This window comes from Zootermopsis nevadensis, unplaced genomic scaffold (assembly GCF_977971745.1).
Source record: "Zootermopsis nevadensis isolate Lab colony 2312 unplaced genomic scaffold, Znev_1.0 Znev_ptg000013l, whole genome shotgun sequence".
NCBI lineage: Eukaryota > Metazoa > Arthropoda > Insecta > Blattodea > Termopsidae > Zootermopsis > Zootermopsis nevadensis.
The window spans coordinates 7,684,213-7,711,485 of record NW_028259145.1 but is presented as its reverse complement, the minus strand read 5'-3'; the positions used below and the strand labels follow the sequence as shown (position 1 = coordinate 7,711,485).

Here is a 27,273-nt window from a genome sequence, read left to right as displayed (position 1 = left end):
CCAGGGGATCTACTTCGAGGGTGATGGATGAATTTAATACCTGAGATAAATGTACGGGTTTTTATACGCGCAGTCTTGAAACTTTCCGATCGCACCTCGTATGTGCAGTGTATTTGCAGCAAGAACAGCGAGTGAGGTGTAAGCGGAGTTCAGTTGCCAGCGAGCTGTGAACGAGTTCACTTCGTGTGTTGAGTTCCATTTCAATAACATCGGCCCATTTATAATTAGTCCTATCATTTTCACTGCTGTTGTTTATACTTAGCACGAACAGAATGCAAGGCGATAGCAGAGGTGTAAAGAAAATAGGGGGACGTAGAGTAATACACAGCCAAACTAGAGAAATGGTGATAAGTGTTTACAGTTTTATAAAGACAGCGGCAGTGTGATTAACGTTAATCAAATACAAAATCGTTTTTCTGAAACTACTATTGTGTCCTTAAGTACTCTGAAAAGCATTTTAAAAGAGCATGAACATAATAAACGATTGGGGAAAGAATTCAGCTCACCTCACAAAAAATAAACGACCAAGAAGGGAATTTTAAACTGATGTAGATGATTTTATCAAGTGTGTAATTCGAAGAAGGATTAACGAATTTCACACTACACTCTAAAATCGTTGTTAGCAGTACTCAAGAAAAGGATTAACTTCAGTGGCGGGAAGTGGGCTGTTTGGAAAATAATAATTAGAGATTTAGGCTTCAGGCGAAAGAAATCGGAAAGTGCTCATCGAAAATGATGATATTCGTGCAGTAAGACTCGTATTTGAGAAATATAAGTCGTTACAGAAATGAGGGGCGACCTATCATCTACACGGACGAAACGTACATTCACTCCTCACACACAAAAGGACATGCCTGGGGTGATGGTACAAATGCAGGTCTACTTGCACCCGTCTCCAAAGGACAGCGAGTCATCATCGTACACGCTGGCAATGAAAATGGCTTAATTCGAAATGCTTTGTTAATGTTAAAATTGGAAAAGATATATGCAGATTGCCATCACGAAATGAATTTTGATAACTATGAAAGGTGGCTCAAAACGAAGTTAATTCCAAAGCTTCTGACAAATTCGGTAATGGTAGTGGACAATTCAGCTTACCATAATGTACAATTCAGACCGGCTCCAACTTCTTCATCCCGAAAATGTGCTATGATCGACTGGCTTTCAGATCGTGGGATCCCTTTCAGTTACCGAATGTGTAAACCCGAATTGTATTCTCTAATTAAACTGCGTAAGCCACAATTAAAAACATTCAAAATTGAGGGAGGAAGAAGTTTCAGAAGAAGATGATGGGGATTTAAGTGGAATAGAAGCTTTGTAAAATGTTCATCAGCCACTGGAGGCAAATCAATCTGCATAAATGTTTTTGTGTTCAGTAGTACAGAGAAAGCTGTCCCCCTACGTGTTCCACTACCGCCAGCACACACCGTCCCTACCCTCCCTCACGCGCAACTCACAGCTTATGTCCGAGCAAACAAATTATAACTTCTCCATCACGAAGTAATTGTAGAAACCAGATGCTGAAATAAATCCTCCTAGTCGGGTCACGTGGTTGGATATCGTGAACTACAATGGCCTCGAATGGCCGAAGTTCTTAAGCAGCTCCGTCGATTTAACTGCACACGATTTCGATATGCTGGTTTGCTGTGCAACGCGTCTCACTGATATATTCTGTGTGTATTGTAACCTTTTCCTTGTTTCGTCCAGTTTCCTTCAGGACCTACACGGTATTTTTAAGTAGGTTTTTATCCAGAAGTGACCAAGTAGTCCTGATGTTCTGATCCGGGAAATGTACGTCGACATTTTCGGTCACCTAACGGAACCACATTTCAATCACGATTCATGCGATGCAGAAAGACACGCTCTTCGGCAGTACATATCAAGCCATATTCACACATTAATAACCAGTACTTAACACAATGTTAGACACAGTTGCACTGGTGTGTGATTTTATATATATATATATATATATATATAAAAAATCACACACCAGTATATATATATACATATACATCAGTTGCTATTAGCGCTTGGCAGTGAGACAAACAGTTCCGGCCGGGATCTGGAAAATCTCAGTTGCATTCAATTTCGTCAGAGGACGTTCTGTACCGGTACATACGTGTGTGTTTGTGTGCGCGGTATCGCTGTCAGCATCGATACAGAAAGGCTGTAACTACCGCTGCCTGTGAAGATTGTTGGAAAGTAAAAAAAATTTTAGTTACATTCGTACTAAAGAATGCAGTGATACTTGTATTTTACTCAAAATCAGAATTCCAGTCCATAAAGATGCATATGACTCACAAAGTGGACGAAAGTTTATTCATATGAAATTAAACGACAGGACATAAATTTTCGAACATAATTATCCTATCTTGTAGATCCTTACTTTGCACAGGAAAATTTATTAAACGGAATACTGATAGGCTGTTGCAGCACTCGCCGTGAACTCTTGCGATATATCGACTCATAAGTCGATGTATGTTCTAATAACTTCAATCTATCGAAACATGGTACTTCCGGTAACTTAAAGTTAGGTTATTTCGTAATTGAGTAAGTAATCGGTGTATAATAGTTAATATAATTACATACATATCTAAAATAATTTACAATGTGTAATTAATCATATTTTTAGTTGAATTTTCATATCTCTTGTGAACAAGCTGTTCAGGTATGATTACTACTGCTAGACAATTTTGAGTTGCCAGCGTCTCATAACCAAACAGGTACCTATTTAATATTTCGTATAAAGAATTGCAAACATGTTTTCTTCACAGGCTCACATTAATCTACGTACTCAGTCATAACATGATGACTGTTTATTATGCTACGTATTCTGTGTCATAAAGTGTTAACTGTAGCCAGAAACATATGTCATCAGATAAATTAGTCTGTTATGTTATAGGTTATGTAATGTCCGTAGGTATCACCACCACATGGTCCAAACAGATTGATTATGAACTATGCCCATAGTACATCAGTATTTTTCACTCCAGTTTTCTGCAAGATATATGGTGAGATGCTTGTTAATATAATCTTTAGCTGATATACATATTATTACATTCCTTGGACCCTCAAGTTTGTCAGTTGACACCAGGATGTGGAATAAGACATGAAAAATACAATACATTTATAAAAACGCAATTTAAACTATTATAAACTTTTCACGTGGAATAAATGAAACTTTACATAAAATAATGAAGTGTTTCAAACAAATCCACACATATAAATTATACTGCCTGTTCATACCATACAAATGCAAGAAAACCTTCAAAAACATTAAGAGTAATTTTCAAACATTAAATATTTATGAACAGAGTAAAATGAGCATGTATTTAAGTACCATTTTAATGCTACCCTAAATTAACTCATGAGACTGGATGGTAAACTGTTGAAAATGTTTATGCCAGCATAGAATGCACTTTTCTGAAAGCATAAGAGGTTAGCAATTGGTGTATGAAACTTATTTATCCTTGTGTTAACAATGTGTACAGCAGAATTTGTGTAAAAATGTTCTTGGGTTATTCACAGTGAAGTTTAGTAATAAGAATATGTATTCATATGGAAGAGGTAAGATCTCATATATCTTAAATATACTTGTACTTCAATTTCTAGGTTTGACACCACCCATTATAACTATTTTTTTATGGAAAGTGAATATCTTCTTGCTGTTAGATGAATTACCCCAAGAAATCATTCCATGCTTTATTATAGATAAAAATAGGCAAAAGTAACTGATTTAAGAGTTTTTCTGGCATGGCACATAGATCTAATTGCATAACATGTGCTACTTAACTTTGAAACCATTTGATCACTGTGATTTTTTCAGTTTATGTTATAAATTTGTAACAAGAAATTTTGTTTTTAATGATTTTTCTATGTATTTTCTATTATAACCAATACTGAAAGCTTATTGTAGTGTATTATTTGCTATAAATTTTATTACACTTGTTTTATCTAGATTTAGGGCCAGATTGTTAGCAGTGAACCATTTACTCAGTTGAGAAAGAACTGTGTTTGACATTGTACAAAAATCATCAACATATTTACTAGGAATTATGACACTTGTGTTATCAGCGAATATTATGGGTTTGATAAGTTATTTGTTGATGGAGGAAGGTTATTCATGTATATTATGAAAAGCAAACAACTAAGCGAAATTTTTACACAGGAAGATTTGATTTGAAAAATTAAATGAGGGAGAGGCAAAAGCTCAATAGCAAATAGAACTTTCAAATAGGTTTAAAATGTTAGAGACAAATAAGGATGATGAAAGTGTGGATATCAACAGTGGGAAAATGTCAGAAAATGTATCAAAATTTCAGCCAAAGAAAAACTAGGATACTACTTGGGAAAGGAAAATAAACTGTAGTTTGATAAAGAATGTTCAAAATTAATAGATTGAAGTAAGCAAACACAATTTCAATGTTTGCAGAACAAAATGAATATGGATAATCTATGTAATGTGAGATGTAAAGCTAGTAGAACTATTAGGAATAAGAAAAGAGAATATGTGAAAGGCAAAATTATTGAGCTTGAAACAAACGGTAAGAAAAAATATCAGAGACCTGTACATTGGCATAAATGATTTTAAGAAAGGATATCAACCTCAGACTAATATGGTAGCGGATTATAATGGCAACTTTCTGGAAGATCCAATCAAAATTTTGACTAGGTAAAAATATTTTTTAAACAATACCTAAATGTTCATGGGACTGTAGATGTTAGAGAGATTAAAATACATACGGCTGAAGTGATTGTGCCAGAACTTAGTTTACATGAGGGTGAACTAGCTATTAGAGAATTAATAAGTTATAAATCTCCAGGTATTGATCAAATTCAAACAGAATTAATTAAAGCAGGTGGCAAAAAGTTGCATATGAAGAACCATAAGCTTATTCAGCTAATTCCAAATTAGCTGAATTAGGAAGAGGTGCCACAACAATGGAAGGAATCCATAATTAGGATTAGGATTATTCATAAGAAGGGGGACAAGACTGACTGGTAATTACTGAGGAATTTCTCTATCAACCTCATGCAAAATTCTATCAAACATTCTTCTGGCAAGATTAACTCCATATGTGAATGAAATTATCAGGGATCATCAGTGTGCGTTCAGACGTAACAGATCAACAATTGACCAAATCTTTTGCATCCATCAGATACTAGAGAAAAAATGGGAGTATAGTGGGACTGTACATCAGTTATATATAGATTTAAAAAGCCTATGTCTCTGTTAAGAAAGAAATGCTATACAATATTATCATTGAATTTGGTATACCAAAGAAGCTAGTGAGTCCAATAAAAATGTGCTTAAATGAAACCTGTAACAAAATTTGTATAGGTAAATATTTATCTGAGTTATTCTTCATCACGAACGGTCTAAAACAAGGAGATGCTTGGTCTTCCTTGCTCAATAACTTTGTGCTAGAATATGCCATCATGAAAGTCCAAGGTAGGCAGGAGGGTTTGCAATTGAGGGGGACACATCAGCTATTGGCATATGCTGATGATGTTAATTTATTGGGTGACAATATAAATACAGTAAAGGGGAACATAGGAGTTTTACTAGAGGCTAGTAGACAAGTGGGGCTAGAAGTAAATTCAGAAAAACACTAAGTACATATTTGCATATTGTCAGCAGACACAGCAGGTAGAATTTTCAGAAGGTGGCTAATAAATCCTTTGAAAGTGTTACAAAGTTCAAATATTTGGGAACAACAATAACAAATCAAAATGATACTCATGAGGAAGTTAAGAGGAGACTAAATTCTGGAAATGCTTGCTACTTCTCAGTTCAAAATATTTTGTCTTCCCATCTGATTACTATGAACCTGAAAATTAAAGTATACAAAACAATAATTTTGTCTGTTGTTTTGTATGGGTGCAAAACATGATCTGTCACTCTGAGGGAGGAACACAGATTGCAGATGTTTGAGGAGGATATTTGGACCTAGGAGAGAAGAGGCTGGGTTATGGAGAAAACTACATAATGATGAGCTTGAAAATTTGTACTCCTCTCTAAATATTGGCAGGGTGTTTAAGTCAAGAAGAATGAGATGGGCGGGGCATGTGGAATGCATGGATGAGGCCAGAGGTGTGCACCTGGTATTGGTCGGAAAGTCTGAAGGAAGAGACTACTGCGGAGACCTAGATGTAGGTGGGAGGATAATCTCAGGTAGGATCTTTGGGAGATAGGAGTTGAAGGAAACTGGATTTTATTGGCCTAGGACAGGAACCAGTGGAGGACTTTGGTTAATTCAGTGATGAACCTTCAGGTTCTGTAAGCCATCTAGTTAGTTAGTTAGCTATGGAAAGCAAAGGCCCTAGAATTGACCCTTCAGGAACTCCATGCTTGCTCTCTAGTTTGAGAAAAAATTCCGAGCATCATTACAAGATTTTATTTTAATGTTTTGTTTTCTTTCTTTTCTATAGAATCTGAACCATTTTACTGCTATTTCTTCAATGATATAAAAGTGTAATTTAGTAAACAAAATTTAATTATTTACACAGTTAAAAGCTTTTACTAAATCCCAGAATATTCTTCCAACATGCATTTTTTGCTTAACAGATTCTAACACATTGTCTGTTAGTTTGAATGCTGCATCTTCAGTGGACACACCTTTCCTGAAACCAAGTCCTTCTGGGTCCAGTACGTTGTTAGTATGCATATGATGACAACCTATTGTACATAACATTCTCAAATACTTTAGGAGAAGCAGTTAATAGTGAAATCAGCCTCTAGTTTGTTGTACTAGATTTGTCACCTTTTTCATACAGTTGTTTTACAACTGATATTTTAAGACAGTGCAGGAAAATGCATTTGTATAGTGATTGATTACAAATGTGGGTGACTGATTAAACCTGTGCAAGTTTTCAAAATTTTACTTGTTTCTTCATCATAACCTGATGATTTGAGGAGATGTGTCATACATTTTATCTCAGTTTCAGTGGTTGGAATAATTTTAATGTCAGGAAATGTATCTTTTGTAAATGAAATAGCATCTTCACTCCCCACTTGATGTTACTTCTTCATTATTTATAAAAGAGATGATGTCTGTTCAGCTAAATGTATTCTTCCTGTCTTCTGTTTTATGATGTTCCTTCTTGTTTTTATTGTCTGATTTTGCTATAAGTATACTGCAATGCTATGAGCCGGGATAGCTCAGTCAGTATAGTGACTAGCTACGGGCTGGACGGCCGGGGTTCGATCCCCGACGGGGGCAGAGTATTTTTCCTCTAGCCTCTGCGTCCAGACCGGCTCTGGGGCCCACCCAGCCTCCTCTACAATGGGTACCGGGGTCCTGTCCCGGGGGTAAAGCCGGCCGGGGCGTGATGCTGACCACTCACCCCCATCTAGTGCCGAGGTCAAGGAAGAGAGGAGCTATACCTCCACTCACCCCAAACGCCTACACGGCGTATAGTGGGAGAAACTTTACTTTTTTTTTACTGCAATGCTGCTTTTTAGCCTCTTTTACAACATTACTCAGGATTTTGCAGTACTTAGTGTAAAATTATCTTGTTTTTGAATCATTATTGTTTCTTCTGTGCATATGTAGACTTCTCGTACATTTAAGATGGCTGTCTTCTGGGTTGTAGCACTGTATAGCCTTGTAGAAGTTTACCAACATTTCAGCAGTCCTTGTTGCCTCCATTATCATTGCCCAGATGATAGAGGCTGCAATAACTCACTGCTGTGAATACCTCAGATCTTACTACTTTTACTTTTGCAGGATATTCCTTATGTAATCCAGTCGTTCTTTACTTTGCCTATACTTTTATATTTAATTTGAAAACTAGCTTCAAAGATATTCAGAAAAGTATACAAATATGAATTAAACTTATTGCTAGAGTCATTGTCTTTGTAAACAGTTTCCCATGTTTCACTCATTTACAGGCACTTCTTCTGCAAGATATTTTGGTGAGAGTCATTTTGACCATTCACAGTGCTTTGAGTATAGAAACAGAATCTAAGGCTCTACCATAGGGAATGGGTCTGTACTTCGTTCCCTTCCACTTCATGGTATGATGATTATATTCTGCTGTCTTTGATTGGTTTAATAATATATTCTATGGGGAATTTTCATGAGGCAATTATGTAACAGGTTCTTACAGCAGGAGGCATGAAGATGATTGTCTTCTGGGTTGTAGTGTGGTGTAGTCTGGTAGAAGGTAAATGATGTTTTAGAAGTACATGCTGTCTTCATCATCAGGACAATCAGATTGTTCTGTTGATGGAGTAAGGAAGTACCTCTGAAACATTGGTAAATTTCTACCTTGTACATGATGCTACAAACCAGAAGAAAGCCATCTTTATATGACATATGCATTGCCAATAATGTTGGTAGGTGGAATGGCTTAAGATTGTCCTGTACTTTATGACATGTTTGAATCTTGATATGTAACATAATTGAGTTTATAATAAAAAAATTAGGTAATGTAAAGAATGATATATGGAAATTGATTGTTGACATAGCAAATGATGGCATCTGAAACTTGCGAGGTGGAGATAGGGTCTAAACTTTATTTTTTATTTGTAATATACCAATATTGTTTTATTGCAAACAAAACACAAAATTTAGTCCTTCTGTATGAAATTTCTGTTCCTTGTTAGAATATTGGCCAGGGCATTGGCAGTCCAAGCTGACGTTTTTCAGTTCACTGTGTCTCTCCAAGTAAATGCTACAATAGTATCTAAAGTAGATCATCATTATTGTTTTCCATATGTCACCAGACTTGCTGTTCATGATCATCCTCATGTCTTGTTCACTGTTACATAACATCACTCACTAACTCACTCTATGGTGCAGCTTATTCTTTGAAAAGTCAGTTGTATACTCGGATTGTCAAAGAATAGCCCACTTTCTTTATGGAACCTGAACGTTCATCACCATGTTCACAAAAGCCCACCGCTGGACTGTATCCAGAGCTAGCTGCATCCAGTTTGCTCCATTGATTCCTGTCTCCCTAAGGTCCATCTTAATGTTATCCTCCCAACTATTCCTGGGTCTTCCCAATGGTCTCCACCTTTCAGGCCTCCCAACCAGTACCTTGTAAGCACCGCTTCCCTCCTCCATGAATGCCTAGCTCATCCTACTCAATTTAATCACCCTAACAGTATCAGGTGAGGAGTACAGACTGTGAAGCTCATCATTATGCAATTTTCTCCATGATCCATCTTCCTCCCTTTTAGATTAAAATATCCTCCCCAACACTGTTCTCAAAGAACCTCAATGTTCCTCCCTCAAGGTGACAGATGAAGTCAGCACCCATACAACATAACTGGCAAAATTACACTTTTGTATATTTTAATCTTTAGTTTTTTGTTACAAGATTGGAGGACAAAATATTTTAGACTGAATGATAGGAGCATTCCCTGAATTTAATCTGTGTATAGTTAATATGTCATAATTAATAACTAATGTCCAGAAATCTGTCCATGTCTGTTACATCCTTAAATTACTAACACATAGTCAAATCTAGATGGTGCACACTGTGAAATTCACATAAACAGAATACAAATTTTAACTATGCTAGGTAATTTGTATAGTATCATCTAACATGTTTATTGGGTTAAATATAAGCTAAATGTAGAATTATTAGATACTGGATCATATGTACATGGTAGATAGAATGTTGAACTCAACTATTATTTCAGCACTGGTTATAATTTGTATTACAGATATCCCTCGATTTACGCCGGGGATGCGTTCCTGGACGAACCGACGTAAACGAAATCGGCGTAAATTGAAACTCTTTTATAATGTATATCAATGGGAAGTCAATGACATGCGTTCCAAGCACCCAAACATTGACGAGTAATATAATGGCATTACATTTAAAGCTCTGGAATAACGTAAATAAAATAAAAGGAATTTAAAAAATATATTTTATAAGATTACAATCGGCAATTCGTTGGTCCCCGCGATTGACTGCGATTCTTTCATGTGATTGATGTGTACAGTCATCTCTGCTGTTATGCGATAGTTGCATTCATGTAAGACGCCGACCTATAGAAAATCGCGTAGTAAAAATAACCCCGATACCTCCGCAGAGATTAAATTAGTCCTTTGAAAGTTTGAAGCGCCACGAATGAAATTGCATAAGAGCAAACTCGCATATGCAAAAGTTTGCATTTCAGAAACAGCTTTTACCAATTCATCGATCTCATTGGAGCAAATTCGCGTTAACGAAACATACGTAATTGCAGAGATGACTGTTTTTATAATTTTTATTCAAAATCAGCGATGTAAGAATTACGATTTATTATAAGAATCAGTACGAGATACATTGCAAAACGTTGTAAATAATAGTAAAAACAATTTTCACTTTTTGACTTGCTGATTTCAAAATCGGCATTATTCTGAATCGGCGCAAATCGAAGGCTACCTGTATTAATGTGTTTTCACTCTTGCATTTCATAGGTGAAGTATGGACAAGGCTACAAGTGTTATGAAAGTAGTTCTGAAAAACTCTTCTGGAGAATCCATTACTGTAAGCATCTATCCAGAAGACACCATTCAGGATTTGAAGAACAGAATCCAAGATGAAGTTGGAATACATTTGGATTTAAATCAGCTCAACAACAATGGGCTGAAAGTCACAGATGATCAGAAAGTGGTGGATTATATATCAAGTGGTTAGTTTGAAAAATGCAAATTTTACTAATGTTTACTTCAGCTGAAGTCCAATGAAACAAGTATCTAGACAATAAAATGCCTTTACAAACAACTCAGGCTGAACCCAGATGATGTATTCATAAAAATTAAATTTAGTTTATATCCTGTCTTAATTCTAAAAAATAATGTGCTACACTGTGGAATGTTTAGTCACAGTTCCATGTCTGCTTTTGCAATAATGTAAAAGAAATTAGTTTGTGTATTCATAAACAAATTATTATCATAGCATATTTTGTGTTCTGATACCAACTCTGTTGGCCACAGTGGATGTTTAACCTTTATAGTGTGGGACTATGGGATTCAATGCTTGTTTCTATAGACCTATCACCAGACTTAACTGTAGTTAACCTTTAAATGACGGGGATTTAAATGGCAAAGTGGTAGCAGCCCTATGAAGATTTTTTGCAGGTTCCTAAACTTTTGTGCACACTCTACAGAAAACTTTAATATTATCTAAAGTAAACATGATAAATCGACGAAATAAAAGCCATATTTATTCGATTAGAACAGAGAATACATAGAGTTTTTTAAAAAATGCAGTTAATATCTTAATTGCCTAAATATATACAATATATCTATGAGTTTCTAAATCACCCATCATGCCGAAAAATGTAAGTAGCTTTGAATAGGGGGTCTGAAACCAAAGCTGAAACCCACTTGACAATAACAATGTTTACTGCTGTTCATGGTTATAGTTCCCAGGTTGACAGCTCAGGCAGAACTTGTCAAAGCCCTAGAGAAAGTGAATCAATGTTTGCAGCCTCTAAAATAGGCCAAAAGGCATAGCCAAGTCTTCTTACAATGTTGCAAGTATTCACGTTCCGCACAAGGACCGTTCGTGGGGTTGAGTACACAACTTACGTCCCAGACAGGGAACGCTAGTAAGATAAAGGTTAATGGTTTAGTAGTATCCTGGTGTGACACACAGCTAGCTGTATTGCTCATAAGCCACTGTGCACAGTGAGTAAAAATTAAATGGTACCCCTTCATCTGTTAACTCATTGGTTATTCTCAGAAAGTCTTGACTTTATAAATTTATATAACTGAAATATTTGGAAAAAGTTTGCTGAGTAAGATGGCCACAGATTTTCAGTTTTGCGTGAAGTAAATCAGGCTGACAGACAGTGCCATAACAAATTTATATTTTGTTTATATTTTGTTGTATTTTAATTCAATATATTAAAAGTTATTTCAAAGTGAACATGCTCTGATTCTGAAAAGGCATGCTTAGTAGATCTGTGCAATAATGCACTTGTAAGCATTTATATATAGTATGTATAATATTTGCTTTTTCAGTTGTAAACAAATGACAACTTGGCTGCTCAGTCACAGTCAACATAAGTTATTTTCTTATTATTTCACCAGATTTACATCCAACAGATATATGTAAAATTCAGAAAGTGAATAGGTCAGTGCACAAAAAGGAGTATTTTAAGAACAATTTTTCCAATTATTTAAAAAAGAAATTCCCTTTCATTTGAAATAAGTATGAAAAGGTTATGTAAATTTTAAGATACAATATGAACCTCCAGAGCACTTTACATGAATACATTCAGTTTTCCAGTCCACCATTTTACAGGATTTTGTGACCAACTGGTTGAAAAATTGTTGGTTATAGAATTTAAGTTGAGAATTATCATAATCACTGAATTTTTAAGTTGCCAAGAGTTGTAAGATGCACCTTTGATTTATTAATAGGGCTTCGGGAAAAAGGATGCTGTATTGATTCTTAGATGCCATCAAGTGTAAGACATACCCAATTTCAGAAATTTTGAAAATGTAAAAAAAGTGCATCATAAAATTAAGATAATACAGTATTTTGCTTTTAGCTGCAATTGGAGATTGCATTGTATGCTATTTTAATTATGCTGATAAGGAGTATGTGTAAACTCAGACATTTTTGAGTAATCCATCTTCATACACAACCGTTCTTTATTGTCCCTTTTCAGTGCCATTTTATATACTTGCAGACATACTTATCCAAGCTGTGGATTACTACTACATATTTTTGTGCTGAAGTTTTGTCTTTAAGCTTTAAACTGCTATGCTGATATTTAGAAATAGAGGTTATTTATATTGTGAACATAAAATCAGGTACCTAGGTATGGTACTTCATTATTAGTGAACCTGCTGTCAGTACTAGAACCCAGAGATTCAAAATGTGTAAGCACCATGAACAAAGATAAATTATATGTATATTTCATCTATATTCTCAGTAATAGTGAGACATCCGCCCATTGAGATTTTTTAATAAATTCAGAGTCCAAAATATTGCTATAAATTATACAAATTAGATTATTGGAGAGTTTAAAAAGTCATTTGTTATCAATATTTTTAACAGATTTTCATTTTGTATCATGTTTGTTATAAAAAGAAATGTCTGTCTATTTGGTCAGGATAATGGGAGTTACAAATAAATGATTGTGTGTTTTGTCATCTAATTCCCTTTAATATAGATTTCTGAAATTGTTATATATAACCTCAAAGCTCTGCCAGATTTGTAACTTCTAATACACAGAATGTTTTTGTTCATTGTACGTATCTATCTTGATTAGTTATCTCTGTCAAACAGAAAGCTTCTATAAGTTTTCTTTTCTAGCTGCCTTGTTTACATTCTATAAGTGCATTTCCTGATCAGAAGTTATGAATAGAACGCGAAGTTGCATAATTATTAATTATCATCTAGCATTTGTTTTTACATGGAAACATGTAAAGAAAAGTAGTTGCAAGTTCAACTGAAAAGTTCTTGTTCATTTCTTGAATTTTGAAACATCTTAGAACACATTATTCAGCCAGTGTCAAAGTGAATGTCCTTCTCAGTAGTCAGGGTGCTGAGTTTTGATATTTTTAATAAGAACAATGACATTTTATTATTGCCTGCAGTTATAATATATGCATATTACCATTGAATTTGTCTTCATATTTCTGTTTTCTTATGTTATTAAGTGGATGTGGTGTCTGAAAGAGTAAGTGATATCCATTATTCAGCCTTGTATCTTTGAGCCCTTAAACTTAGACTAGCTAGTGCTCTTACCAACCACATGTATATTTTATTCTCCATTCAAATTTATATGTTGTATAATTGATTCAGGTTTGAACCCAAGCCTGGGATTTGGATTTTCCAAGAATGACATGAGTTGTGGCACACCTCCATTGAACTGCATTGTACCTGGCTGTGCCAATAATAAAATGACATGTCCTGAAAGAATGTTCTTCACTTTGCCAATTTTAAAAGATAAGTAAGTAAAAGCACAAGGTAAGGTTGTTAATTAGTTAGAACTCTACTGTTGTTAAGTCTAGGTAAATGTACTCATCTGGTTGATCATCACACCATGGAGGCAAATGTTGATGTGTCACAATGAGGTTCTTCATCCAGAAATTTTATGTCTGGTCTGCTCCTGGGGCCTTCCACTTCAGAATTTTTCTAAGAAGTGCTGATACCTCCTGCTGTGTTATTGGTACCCATTCTATTCTCTGGTTTTGGTAAACATGATTTTCTATCCATGAGGCTTCTTCATTATGTTTGACATTTGTTTCATATATTTCTTTAAAAAACTTTCAGTATTCCCTTTGTTAGGCGTGGATTTCATATTTATCTTCTTCTATCTCAAAGATCTGTAGAATTTCTTGCAATCATTTCTAAATAGACATTAGGTTTGTCTTCTTTATATCTCCTGATATGTTGTGACTTTGCTGACGCCTTTTGTTTATGCTCTTCAGTTATTTGGTACAAGTGTTCTTCACTTTCTATTTCATATTTCTGAACCATGCATTTCTTTTTAATATTCCAATTTTTCGTTTTCTCTCTTAATTTCCATCAGAGCTGATAAATCTTTCATAATGGCATCAATAGTACTTTGTATTCTTCCCATCCATGGTGGTATTGATTGGGGTTGTTTTTCTGGCATGCACTTTGTTGTTCCATTTAAAACTTCTGTTATTACTTTTGCTGTTGCATAAATGAGATGGATCAGTTCAGTTAAGCTCATATCTGTTTCTCATAGTACTTCTGTGAGAACTGCATTTGCCTTCTTAATTTAAGATTTATTTTGAACATGTTTTGGGGTTCCTCTAGTTTTTTTTTAAGTTTATGCCTGAGAGATCTGATGCCACATAATTTAAATTTTATTTTTTAATTTCTCATTTGGCTTTGTTTCTTGTGGAGAAGCCATTTCATCTTGGGGTACTTGTTCTAGTTTTTCTTGGGCCTATTCAGGAATATGTCATGTGCTTGTTTTAATTGGTCCTCACATTTTGTGTTTAAATGACCTTCTTGAATTAATTTCATCTCCTGCTTCATTTCTTCCATTTCCAGATCAGTTACTTTTTTGTTCTTCACAATATAATTTCTTTGGTTTATAAGTTTCTTCACATCTATATTCATTCTAGTGTTTGGATTTATTTTCTTCCATAGCTCATACACATTCTTATAGTCATCTGAAGAGAGTGTTTTACAGTACATGTAACACCACATGATTTCCTTAATTTCTTATTGCGTCCAAGCCACTCTTGTTTTTCTTGATTGATTTTCTTGTGAATAAGATAATGGCTGTTTAAATATGCCACATTTCTGTGCCACAGTATATTTAACCTTGTATTATTTTGCACATACATGTGAGTTTGTCTATCCATAGTTATGTAATTGTTACCTAAATGAATACTTTTCTTTTAATGTGTCATATTAAATTAACTAATGACCCCATCTAGTTATCCGGCCTCTGTATTATAGTATAGTGTTGGCTGTATGGTTAGGGTTTAATTCCTGGCAGGGCAGTAATTTTTTCCTCGATCACCACATTCAGACTGTCTCTGAGGCTGAACCACACTTCCACTCTTGTATCTAATGGGTAAAAGGAACTCCTTCCCCAGGATGAAAGTGGTTAGGGCATTAAGCTGAACTCTCATCTCTATCTAGTTAATTATGTAGTACCTACATATTTTTTTAAAATTGGAAGTTGTAAGATATTGATATCTTATTTCTTGATTTCTTCTACAGGCGAAGTCAGTGGCTTACTGTTTGCAAACGTGAAGATCTCCTAGAGAATATGGAGTTGAGCCTTGCAGTGTGTTCTGATCACTTCATTGAAGAGCAATTCACAACATCATCTAGTAGAAGATTAATAGAAGATGCTGTACCAACAGTGTTTCCAGTGGTACACTCTTCATGTGGCAAAAACTGCATGTTGGCTACACAAGATGTGTGTGAAGAGGAGGAAACTGTGTTTATAGGTAAAAGTCAGGCTTTTTATTTTTATTCCTTTTGGGGATGGAGGCATAAATAAACCCTTCAGAAAAATCCATTACATTATTTCAGTAAATCAATTTATAATCTTAATTTTAATTAAATTTGTTATTCACAATGACTGTCATATTACCATTACCTTACTCTGTATTTCTGAACTTTTGTATGATTCTACACTGCATCCTAAAACCAGTGAAGTTGTCAGGTCTCACCTGTTCCTTGGTTACTTCATACCTCACTCTTTATAAGTCATAAGATTCGGCAAGGCCTCTGACGTTTTTCCGTAATTTTGAAACTGTGGACTACCCTTTGTTAGGAGAACTTTGGTTTAACTTAGACACTCATCAAAGTCCAATTCATTGAACGTATTGAAAGTAGTTCCTCGCAAGGGAAGAATTTTTATCATCTAGCTCAGTTGTTCTGGCAATTTCTTTCTAATTTAATGTATGGTCAAGGAATATGAACATCCTAGTGACTCACTGTGCCTATGTCTGGAATTAGACATAGGGGGATCAAAATGTATTGTAACCGTCCCTTTGTTTACTCCGTCACTTGGAGTAGCCCACCTTGGTCGCCGCCCTTTCGATGATGTTGATGTTTATGTTCTGGGAATTTTTGCTCAGGGGAGCATGGAGTTTTTCTTCAGGGAATATTACATGGAGGGGTATAAGCTGAATGCCAGTGAGGAAGGTTTCGGTAATGGTTTTGAGAATGAAGTTTGTAGTTTTACAAAGCACAATTTATTTCTTTTGCGATTAACAGCCACTTAACCGAATAGAACTACAAAACAATTCAGGATGTTTCTTCGTCTGAATTCCAGAAGAGAGTGTGTCCCCTCTGTATCTGTGTCGCCAGACTTCCCTCTTGTTTTTTTTTTTTAACAAAAACAACTGGTTTGCTTAGCTAGCAATGAAACAATGCTCTGATTTGTTGGCTCAGCCCTACTCCACGTCGAACATTTGAAACCTCTGCATGTCCATAACTCACGCTACTATATTGTCAACAAACTTTCCAAACAACAGGACACCAATTATAGCTTCCAGCTGGCCTTTCAAGAATCATGGCTACCACCCTAGCGTCATAATTCATGCCTTTACAGTTTTGATGGTTTAAATACTCAACTTAAGTGTGAGCTTAGCATACTGCACTGAAATACAGCGCACCTTCCAACATTTTAACTACTGGCCTAGAAAGCAAGCATTTGCTGTACAAGTGAAACATGTAAAATTTCATTATTTATTTCAAAACCATATTCATTTTCACCTCGCCGGGACTCGAACCCAGAACGCGCGGTCACACATTCTCCCCCTAAGATGTGTCGGGCAGGTTGGCAAATCATACACTGGCCGACACCGCCTTACCTGGCCGGTGGCATCGCGTTCACTACAGTTTATTGTTACAATTACATTTCAACTCTATATGTTACCTCAGCTCACGTCTATGACAAGTCACAACATCCTCAACTAATACAGATTGCATACATCCCTTCTGCAATTACCAACATTTAACATTTAAGTCCACAACATCAAAACTAAAAGATATAACTAGTCTACATAACAAATTAATTACTTTGTCATTTCCACTCCCTCAGTGTTATTACAAAGAAACTTTTATCATTCAAATAATTTGTCAAATTTCCTCTCATATTTAGTTCAATTATAAATTTTAGGTAATTGTCACATTACTCAATTTCTCCAATTGACCTACACTAACAGTTACATGTTAAGTATATGCAGTATATGCACTTAAACAACCTAATTCCTTTATCAACTTCTTGTTGCCTTTATTACAGCAACTCATTTTAATCCTTTGTTGCCTTTGTCTGTAATGCACACACACAGCTTACCAGCTACTCGTGCCTATTAGTAATCACTCCCAGCCATTTATTCCACCATGTGATGCAGTTATCAGTTGTTTGCATCGACAACCGACATCATCTTGCAACAGTTTTCAGTTCCACAAGACACTTCTGTATAGGACAGGCGGCGCCCCTTAAACACGCCCTGTTTGGGTTTTCTGGTGTTCTGTCATTGAAACTGGCAACGTTGGGGTTTGTGTTCGTCAATTCTCTACTTGGTATATACGGACCTGCTCCAGGATTCAGACACCCTTGGTCTGCATTATTTCGCCCAGTCGATTCATGCCCGGGGCCTGGTACGTCGCTATGGTATTGTCCCTCTTGCCTGCCCGGCGTATAAGACTGGTACCTGCCGCCCTGATGATTACTCGCGTTTTCCCAAAAACCGAGAGATCTCAGTTGACGGTGGTTATTATATCTCCCTCTGTCGTAAGGGTTCTGATTACCGCCAGGTGTGGCGCTGTGTGATGGTCCTGGGTTCATAACCCTACCCGGTTCAGTTTGACTCCATCGCCTGCAACTTATTTAACAGGTTCAGCGCCTCCTGTACTGTTCTCACGCTCGCTGACAAAAACGATCTTTGAACATACACGGGATAATGGGCTGTCAACGCTTCTATTAAATATGCCTCGGACAATGCCGGTGATAGATTCTTTGCTAATAAGGTATATCTCAAAAAGTATTCCGACATGCTTTCCTTGTTCTTGTCGAATTTGTCCTGGTACAACGAACATCGCGCGGTCGCTTGTATCTGCTGATTCCACAACAGTTGGGTTATGGCGACCTTGACTGCTCATAACTCTTCAAATCGATGCATATTGCCGTGCACCACTGCTTAGCATAGCCATCCGTTACTGATTTAAAAGCAATCGGGAGCCGAACCGAATCTGGCACCACCCTCAAATGGAAATATTCGTCTAGCTCGCCCAAATACTGCACGATATTCTGTTTAGAATGGTCGCTGTAGGTTGGAAGCACAAGATCTAACAAGTGCGCACCATGACACTGCGACGGGCCTTGCTTAACAAACCCCTGCATAATAGTTGTGTTGTCGCTGCTACAATCAACAGGCCCATCCGACAACACTGGCAGATTTGTACTTATTTTAACTTCGCGTTCACTCTGCAGATGTTCGGATTCATGGCGGCAAACAGGTGTTACTGATTGGGTTGAGGTCCCCAGAACTAAACCATCTAAATTGTCACTAGAGGGTCTGTCTTTCTCACTGGTAGTTGGCTGGTCCAAACGTCTACGAGCACCTGATAATTTCTCCTCCAGTTGCCTAATCTAGACGTTACTTCCTCTATCTTGGACTGACTATCCTTCTCTGCAGCATATACAGGATCTCACAGTCTACGTAATTTAGCCTCGTCCTCACTTGCAGTGACAGGGATAATTTCCACCTCCTTTCTAAAATTTTGCAATTCCTGCCGAAAAGTTTCTAACTCACTGTCTACATCTTGCCTGTGCTCAACTATTTTTTTGTTTATTTGTTCATTATTTCGCCTGGTTTCCGCCATGCTCTATCACATCTGCTCATTCACACTGACAAACATTTGCTCAACTTTCTCGTTCACAAGTTTAATTTCATGTTGGGTACCTTCTCTAAGACTCACCATTTCTCTGGATAATATATGTGCAATTTATTCTATACAATTTACAATACTCTCATTCCTATCTCTGTCCTCCTGCCTGATTCTCTCCATCTCCTTTCTATCTTCCTGTCTGATTCTCTCCATCTTCTCACTATATTCCTACCAGATTCTCTCCCTCTCCTTTCTATCTTCTAGCAAAGCATCCCAAATTGTAGCTAGCAAGTGTGCTTGTGTTTTTTGTATTTTGTTATCATCGTTCTTTCCACTTTTGGTGACTATTCCCCTTACTACGGCATGCTCTCCCCCGGCCGAAGATGCCATCGGCTCTCGGTTTGGGATTTCTATGTGTGCCGATACATGTGGTCCCTGCGGTTCCCCTGTTCCATAGGTTTCACTGTCATACAGAGGTTGCCCGCATAGTAATTCAGAATTTGAATTGTCGTCTATTTCCACCCTTGCACCCTCACACGCAAAAATATTCAACTTAAGTGTGAGCTTAGCATACTGCACTGAAATACAGACCACCTTCCAACATTTTAACTACTGGCCTAGAAAGCAAGCATTTGCTGTACAAGTGAAACATGTAAAATTTCATTATTTATTTCAAAACCATATTCATTTGCACCTCACCAGGACTCGAACTCAGAACGCGCGGCCACAGTATGTTGTTTATTAGTACTGATTTATGTTAAAATAGTGCTTATGCTTTTTCAGCTTACATTAAACATAGTGGAGTGTTATAAACAAAAACTATCATTAAAAGTTATTCTTAATTTCTGACAGTTTTAATTAATCTACATACAAAAATAAAGGAATTATAAAATAGTGATCATAATTATAAAACTATAAAATAAATGATTAGAAAGAAGTAACATTGAACAGTACAAACAGACAAAAGCCTCAAGGTGGCTGTCTTCTGGGTTGAGGTCATTGGTTGATGTCTGCCAGACTACACAGTGCTACAACCCAGAAAATAGCTATCTTCATGTTGACTGCCATGACAACCTCAACTCCTCCTTAGACATAAGCATCAGCTTCAGTTTCCATGGTAAGTCACTGTTTCCTACTCTTGGGATTTTAAAAATTTTACTAGACTTGCTTTGTTGCAATATGTTTAGTAGCTTTGTAAGCATAAATTAACATGTCTTGAAGTGGTTCTGAAGCAAATTCATGATAAACAGCTGATTACATTATTCATCAAACTCAGTATTAGTAAAATCAGAATAATTTCCTTCTCAAAAAAGACAAAAACTAATACATTGATCTATGATCTAAACTTTGTCAGTCCTCTGTAACACATACTGACTCTGTTAAAGATGTGGGAATATTTATTATTTCTAAACTTCGATTCCAAACTATGTCGACTATGTTTTTTTCAGTGTAGTAAGTTGTTGGGTGTTGCTCACACTTAAACTTTTCATTCCCTTGTCTTGACTACCTATATATGTTATATGCTGATCAAAGCTCGAATACACCTCAGTTATTTGGAATTCTATTACAATTACTGATGCCAACAAACTGGAAAGCATCCAGTAGAAATTTGTAGCCCTTTGTTCTGATTGCCTCCTTCCCCATGTCCATTACAGCTATGCTAATGCTATAGAGCACGGGTTCTCAACCTTTTTTACTGGCATACAACCAATTCTAATTCAACACATTAAATGTACTACTAACCAAATGCGTTCTGGGACAACTGTTATTTATGTTAATATTAACTTTTGGTTTTCTTACTTAATTTACGTACCACTCAACATTAGCTTGCGTACCACCAGTGGTATGCATACCAAGGTTGAGAACTGCTGCTCTAACTAACTAACTAGATGGCTTACCGAACCCGAAGGTTCATCACCGAATTAACCAAAGCCCTCCACCGGACCCTGTCCTGGGCCAACAAAATCCAGTTTCCTTCAACTCCTATCTCCCATAGATCCCGCCTGAGATTATCCTCCCATCTACGTCTAGGTCTCCCCAGCGGTCTCTTCCCTTCAGGTTTCCCAACCAGTACCCGGTGCACACCTCTTGTCCCATCCATGCGCGCTACATGTCCCGCCCATCTCACTCTTCTCGACTTAATCACCCTCACAATACTGGGGGAGCAGTACAGATTTTTAAGCTCATCATTGTGCAGTTTTCTCCACGCCCCATCGTCTTCCCTCTTAGGCCCAAATATCCTCCTCAACACCCGATTCTCAAACACCTGCAATCTGTGTTCCTCCCTCTGAGTGAGAGACCATGTTTCGCACCCATACAAACAACAGGCAAGATTATTGTTTTGTATACTTTCATTTTCAGGTTCTTAGAAATCAGACGGGAAGACAAAATATTTTGGACTGAGAAGTAGCAAGCATTTCCGGAATTTAGTCTCCTCCTAACTTCCTCACAAGTTACATTTTGATTTGTTATTGTTGTTCCCAAATATTTGAACTTTGTAACCCTTTCAAAGGATTTATTAGCCACCCTAAGATAATTTTGCCTGCCTGTCTTCTGATGATGAGATACTAACATGTACTTAGTTTTTTCTGAATTTACTTCCAGCCCCACTTGTCTACCAGCCTCTAGTAAAACTTCTGCGTTCCTCTTTATTGTATTTATATCGTCCCCCAATAAATTAACATCATCAGCATATGCCAATAGCTGATGTGTCCCATTCAATTGCACACCCTCCTGCCTATCTTGGACCTTCCTGATGGCGTATTCTAGCGCAAAGTTAAAGAGCAAGGGAGACAAAGCATCTCCTTGTTTTAGACCGTTCTTGATGAGGAATGTCTCAGATACATATTTACCTACTCGAATTTTGCTACAGGTTTCATTTAAGCACATTTTTATTAGACTCACTAGCTTCTTTTGTACACTAAATTCAAGAAGAATATTATACAGCACTTCTGTCTTCCCAGAGTCATAGGCTTTTTTGAAACCTATAAATAATTGATGTGCGGTCCCACTGAACTCCCATTTTTTCTCTAGTATCTGACGAATGCAAAATATCTGATAAATCGTTGATCTGTTTCGTCGGAACCCACACTGATGATCCCCAATACTTTCATTCGCATATGGGGTTAATCTTGCCAAAGAATTTTTGATAGAGTTTTGTATGAGGTTGATAGCAGCGAAATTCCTCGGTAATTACCACACTCAGTCTTGTCCTCCTTCTTATGAATAGGAATAATTATGGATTCCTTCCATTGTTATGGCATCTCTTCCTTATCCCAAATTAACTGAATAAGCTTATGGATCCGCTGCTCTAGAGTATTTAAAATAACAAAACCTTTTTTTAAGAGGAGGTATTCAATTGATGTACTGTTCCTTATCCATGTTTACCATAGTTTGAAATACTGCCCTTTATTTCCAGAAGCTGTAGTCCTTGGAATTTCAATGTAGGATTTGAGGTTTTCATGGCAATGAGTCTGAAGATTGCTGTCTTCTGGGTTGTTGCACCGTGTAGGTTCCTGATGATGGAGGCAGCATGGACCTCTGAAACGTTGGTAGACATCTAACAGACTACATGGTGCAATAACCCAGAAGGCAGCAATCTTCCTTGAATTTCTGCGTGATATCTGAGAGACTTTTTTATGTTCAATTGTTTGTTTGTTTGTCATCAGTCTTTCGACTGGTTTGATGTGGTCCTCCATTTTTGCCTATCTTGCACCAATCTTTTCATTTCCACATATTTTTTGAACCACATCCTCAAAAATCTGTGTCACATATTCCAGTCTTTGTCTCCCTCTACAATTCTTCCCTTCAACTGTTCCTTCCATTACCAAATTAACCAATCCTGTGTTCCTCAGAATGTGTCTCACCATCCTATCTCTTCTTCTCTTAAGATTTTTCCTGTCTAAGACCAGCTCATTTCATACTTTATCAGTTCACTTAATTTTCAGCATCCTTCTATAGCACCACATTTCAAATGCTTCTACCCTTCTTCTCTATGGCTTTCCCACTGACCTTGTTTTGCTTCCATATAGCGCTGTGCTCCAAACATATAACTTCAGAAAAATCTTTCTTAATTCCAGGTCAATGTTTGACACTAGTAGACTTCTCTTTTAAAGAAAGGCTCTTTTTGCTTGTGCTAATCTGATTTTAATGTCTTCCTTGCTTCGGTCATCTTTTGTGATTTTGCTTCCTAAATAACAGAATTACTTCACTTCTTCTACTGTGTCTTTCCCAATTTTTATATTTAATATTCTCATTTCTGCTGCTCCTCATCACTTTTTTCTTGCTTTTGTGTATCCTTAAGCCGAATTGCTCACTGAGTAATCTATTCATACCATTCAATAATTCCTCTACATCTTCCTTCCTTTCAGCCAAAAGGGCAATATCATCAGCGAACCTTAACATTGTTATCCTTTCCTCTTGAACCTTTATTCCTATCATGAACTTTTCTTTCACTTCCTTCATTGCTTCCTCAACATACAAGTTAAACAGCAGCAGTGATAGGCTGCATTTTTGTCTTACTCCCCATTCATTAAGTGCCTGTCTTTCTTGATTCTCCACTTTTATTATGGCCACCTAATGCTTATAAATACTGTAAATAACTCATCTATCTTTATACTTCAGCCGTACCTTCCTCAAGATTTCAAACATCTTATTCCACTTTACGTTGTCAAAAGCATTCTCCAAGTCTACAAATGCCATAATTGTATCTTTATTTTTCTTAATCCATCCTTCTGTTATTAAACGTAAGGTCAGAATTGCCTCTCGAGTACCCATACTTTTTCTAAAACCAAACTGATCCTCATCAAATGCCTCTTCAACTTTCCTTTCTATTCTTCTGTATATTATTCTAGTTAATAATTTTGATGCATGAGATATCAAGCTAATTGTGCGGTAGTTCTCACATTTGTCTGCTCTCGCTTTCTTGGGAAGTGTGAAGATAATGCTCTTTTGGAAGTCTGATGGTATTTCTCCGGACTCATAGATTTTGGACACCAGATTGAATAACCTTCTAGTTCCCTCATCCCCCAAAGATTGCAATAATTCTGAAGGTATCTCATCTACTCCCACTGGCTTGTTTGAGTCTAAGTCTTTCAGAGCTCTGTCAAATTCAGATCGTAATACTGGATCCCCAATTTCCTCCATATCAACCTCCTTCACTTCCTCAATCACACTGTTGGACAGTGTTTCCACCTGATACAGGCCTTCAATGTATTCTTTCCATCTATCTGCTGTTTCTTCTATGCTTAACAGAGGTTTTCCATCCGCACTTCTGACATTAACACACTTACTTTTCATTTCTCAGAAATTCTATTTGATCTGCCTGTATGCTACATCAATTTTACCTAAGCCCTTTAATTACAAGCTTTCCATTAGATGTGCATCAGCTGCTAATGTTGTCTTTGTTGACTTTGATATATTTTAAACAAAATTTTTTTCCCTTAATCATATTCTACAGCAATTGTGTAATTATCCATACATTATATATTAATTACATTGAATATAAATTCCTTTCTACCCTTCCTCTTTTCCTCTCATCACTAATTTTGTGTTGTCATTATTATTATATAAATACTCTGATCAATACCTTATTTGTTTTACATATTCTCCTTTTGACCTAATTGAATTCATTTAACTGATTTTTGTTTGCAGCAAGTTGTCATTGTGTATTAACATCCTGTATACTCATGTAATTTTTTAATAATATCCTTGTTATATTTCCATATTTATTATTGTGGTCTTCTCTTGTGCTTTATCTCTTATTGGCCTTGTAGCTGTTGATGCAGCACACTAATAATAAAGAAGTGAATTATTATTAGGATTCAATCTGATTTATTAGATAATCTTCAGTAAATTATTCATCTTTGAAAGTGTCTTCAGTTCTTCTGGCAACAGTTTTTTATTATCTGAAGATGTACATTTCTGACAGTTGTTTTTTATGCAATAATTTCAATACCAGTTTTTCTTTATTTAAGAGGGATATGTTTGGCGTTTTAAGAATCTAACAGTAAATCAATCAAGCCATGATAGCTGAGTCAGTGTAGTGACTAGCTATGGACTGGGCGACTGGAGTTCGATCTCCAACGGGCAGAGGATTTTTCCTGTAGCCTCTGCATCTAGACCAGCTCTGGGTCCCACCCAGCCTTCTATCCAATGGCTACCGGGGACCTTTCACCCCCACCTAGTGCTGAAGTCAAGACTGAGTAGGAGCTATACCACCTCTCCCCACAAGCAACCTACAAGCAACCTACATGGCATTTAGTGGGACTGCTTTACTTTTTACTTTTAACAGTAAAACTTTGGCCTTGATTCTGGATTGGTGCATCTCTGTATGGCTTCTACATGTTAGTTACTGGGTACCAGGACTGACTGCCAGATTGAAACCACCATCCCAGTTAAAGTTTGTATCATGTGGTCCATATGTCTTGTGGCCCCAGAAGTCGGTGTTATTCCCTGTATGCTCTACCACAGTGGACTTTTCTGTCTGGTCCAGGCTTATGTATTTCGTGTTCTTTACAACTGGCTTTGATGAATCTGCCATTTACTTGTTGTGATCTAATAATTAGTGCTCATTGACCCTTTAACTTAAACTTGTCTCCATTCCATTTCATTCAGACTGCTGAGCTTTTACTGTATTTCACATTGTCATCATGAGGTACTTGCATTTTTCTTTCAGATAATTGTGAAACAGTCATTAAAACTGAGTCAGATATTGATAGTAATGTGGATGAATTAATGGGTGATGATGGAAGTGCTGTTTGGAAACACCCAGGACAGTTGTGTCGCCTTTGTGCCAACAATACAGGAGATGTGATCTACATCTTCAGTTCAGCTGGAAAGCAGCTCAACATAGCAGAAAAAATCAACACAAGTCTGCCAGTTTCAGTATGTATGAAAGCAGCACTCTTGTGATTTTCCAAACCAGTAGGATGTAGGACTGTTCATTAATCTGTGCCTATTGTGATTTCTGCAAGTGATGTTCCTTTTACATATCCAGGAGTGTTATCTGTACTTCAGAATGTTGAATATTGTTAATCAAATAAGTACATGTGTTTTGGCATTATATTCATTTCAGCATTAGCTGTCCCTGCTGCTTATTCAGTATATTCCCATTCCCTCCTTTGCCACCTCCTCCATCAGCAATCCAAAGCAGTAGTATTCTGTGGTAAAATTGAATTAATTTGGACGTGTATCATGGATAGAGCATGAATGTGTCTTAAATGTGTGTGTTAAAAATACTGAGGATGACCAGACAACTTTCAGAGAACAGATATGCTTGTTTAATATATTTCATCAACCTTTCAGTTTGAGCTGGAAACCATGGAATGACATTACCAACTTATGCCACAAATCCCCCTTTGCTGCTACATTTTATTTCCCAGTTCTTTTCTGATATTGTTTCAGCTTTTATATCTTTACACTTCCACAATTTTCAAGAATTTCTGGTACTAAGACATAGACATATTAAAACACGTTATACAGCTAACAAGTAATAGTTTCTTTAAAGAATTCATTATAAACTAATAAATTATTGCCACTTAGGAAATTTAATATGTCTTGAAATTTATCAATACTCCGGTCAGGAAATATTACAAATTAAAATAATAATTATCCTATCACTTTTCAGTTGCCATACACAATACATTTTCAGAATGATAAATTAAATATGGTGTTTTTTATGTGAGTCTTCCTTGTCTCCAGACCTTGGATGTAATCTTTTTCTGTTTCTCCACTCACAAGATTTTCAGGTAACACTTGTCAAAATTTGACATATGTAATTGGATTTGAACACTTCCATTTGTTATTGATGGAGAACAATATGTAGGAATTGAGGCAGGACTGACTTAGGATGAAACCACCATACCTGTCAAAGGCTCAATCCCAAAGACATTATCAGGGAAGAAACTGGTCCTGAAACTTCCAATTCTTAACCAACTGAATGGCCCAAGAAGATTTTATTAACAGTTGTGT

The 27,273-nt window shown here is 36.5% G+C and overlaps 1 protein-coding gene and 1 pseudogene across 7 annotated transcripts in view; one reads left to right on the top strand and one right to left on the bottom strand.

The window, feature by feature from the left end:
• The window catches only part of LOC110828868 (glucose dehydrogenase [FAD, quinone] pseudogene), a 400,823-nt pseudogene that overhangs the window by 352,582 nt on the left and 20,968 nt on the right, over positions 1-27,273 (bottom strand). The window lies entirely within an intron of this gene.
• Positions 2,423-27,273, top strand: part of LOC110840372 (uncharacterized) — a 36,754-nt gene continuing 11,903 nt past the window's right edge. The window contains exons 1-7 of one of the 6 annotated variants that reach the window (XM_087348560.1): positions 2,423-2,550; positions 2,921-3,011; positions 6,033-6,175; positions 10,422-10,636; positions 13,768-13,915; positions 15,673-15,905; positions 25,979-26,187. In XM_087348560.1, the coding sequence (XP_087204686.1) occupies positions 10,429-10,636; positions 13,768-13,915; positions 15,673-15,905; positions 25,979-26,187 (798 nt within the window). In that variant the 5' untranslated portion in view covers positions 2,423-2,550; positions 2,921-3,011; positions 6,033-6,175; positions 10,422-10,428. Of the gene's footprint in view, positions 2,724-2,920; positions 3,012-6,032; positions 6,176-7,893; positions 8,021-10,421; positions 10,637-13,767; positions 13,916-15,672; positions 15,906-25,978; positions 26,188-27,273 lie in introns of those variants that run through there. The other 5 variants (XM_022085345.2, XM_022085347.2, XM_022085349.2 and 2 more) reach the window with 5 other exon arrangements.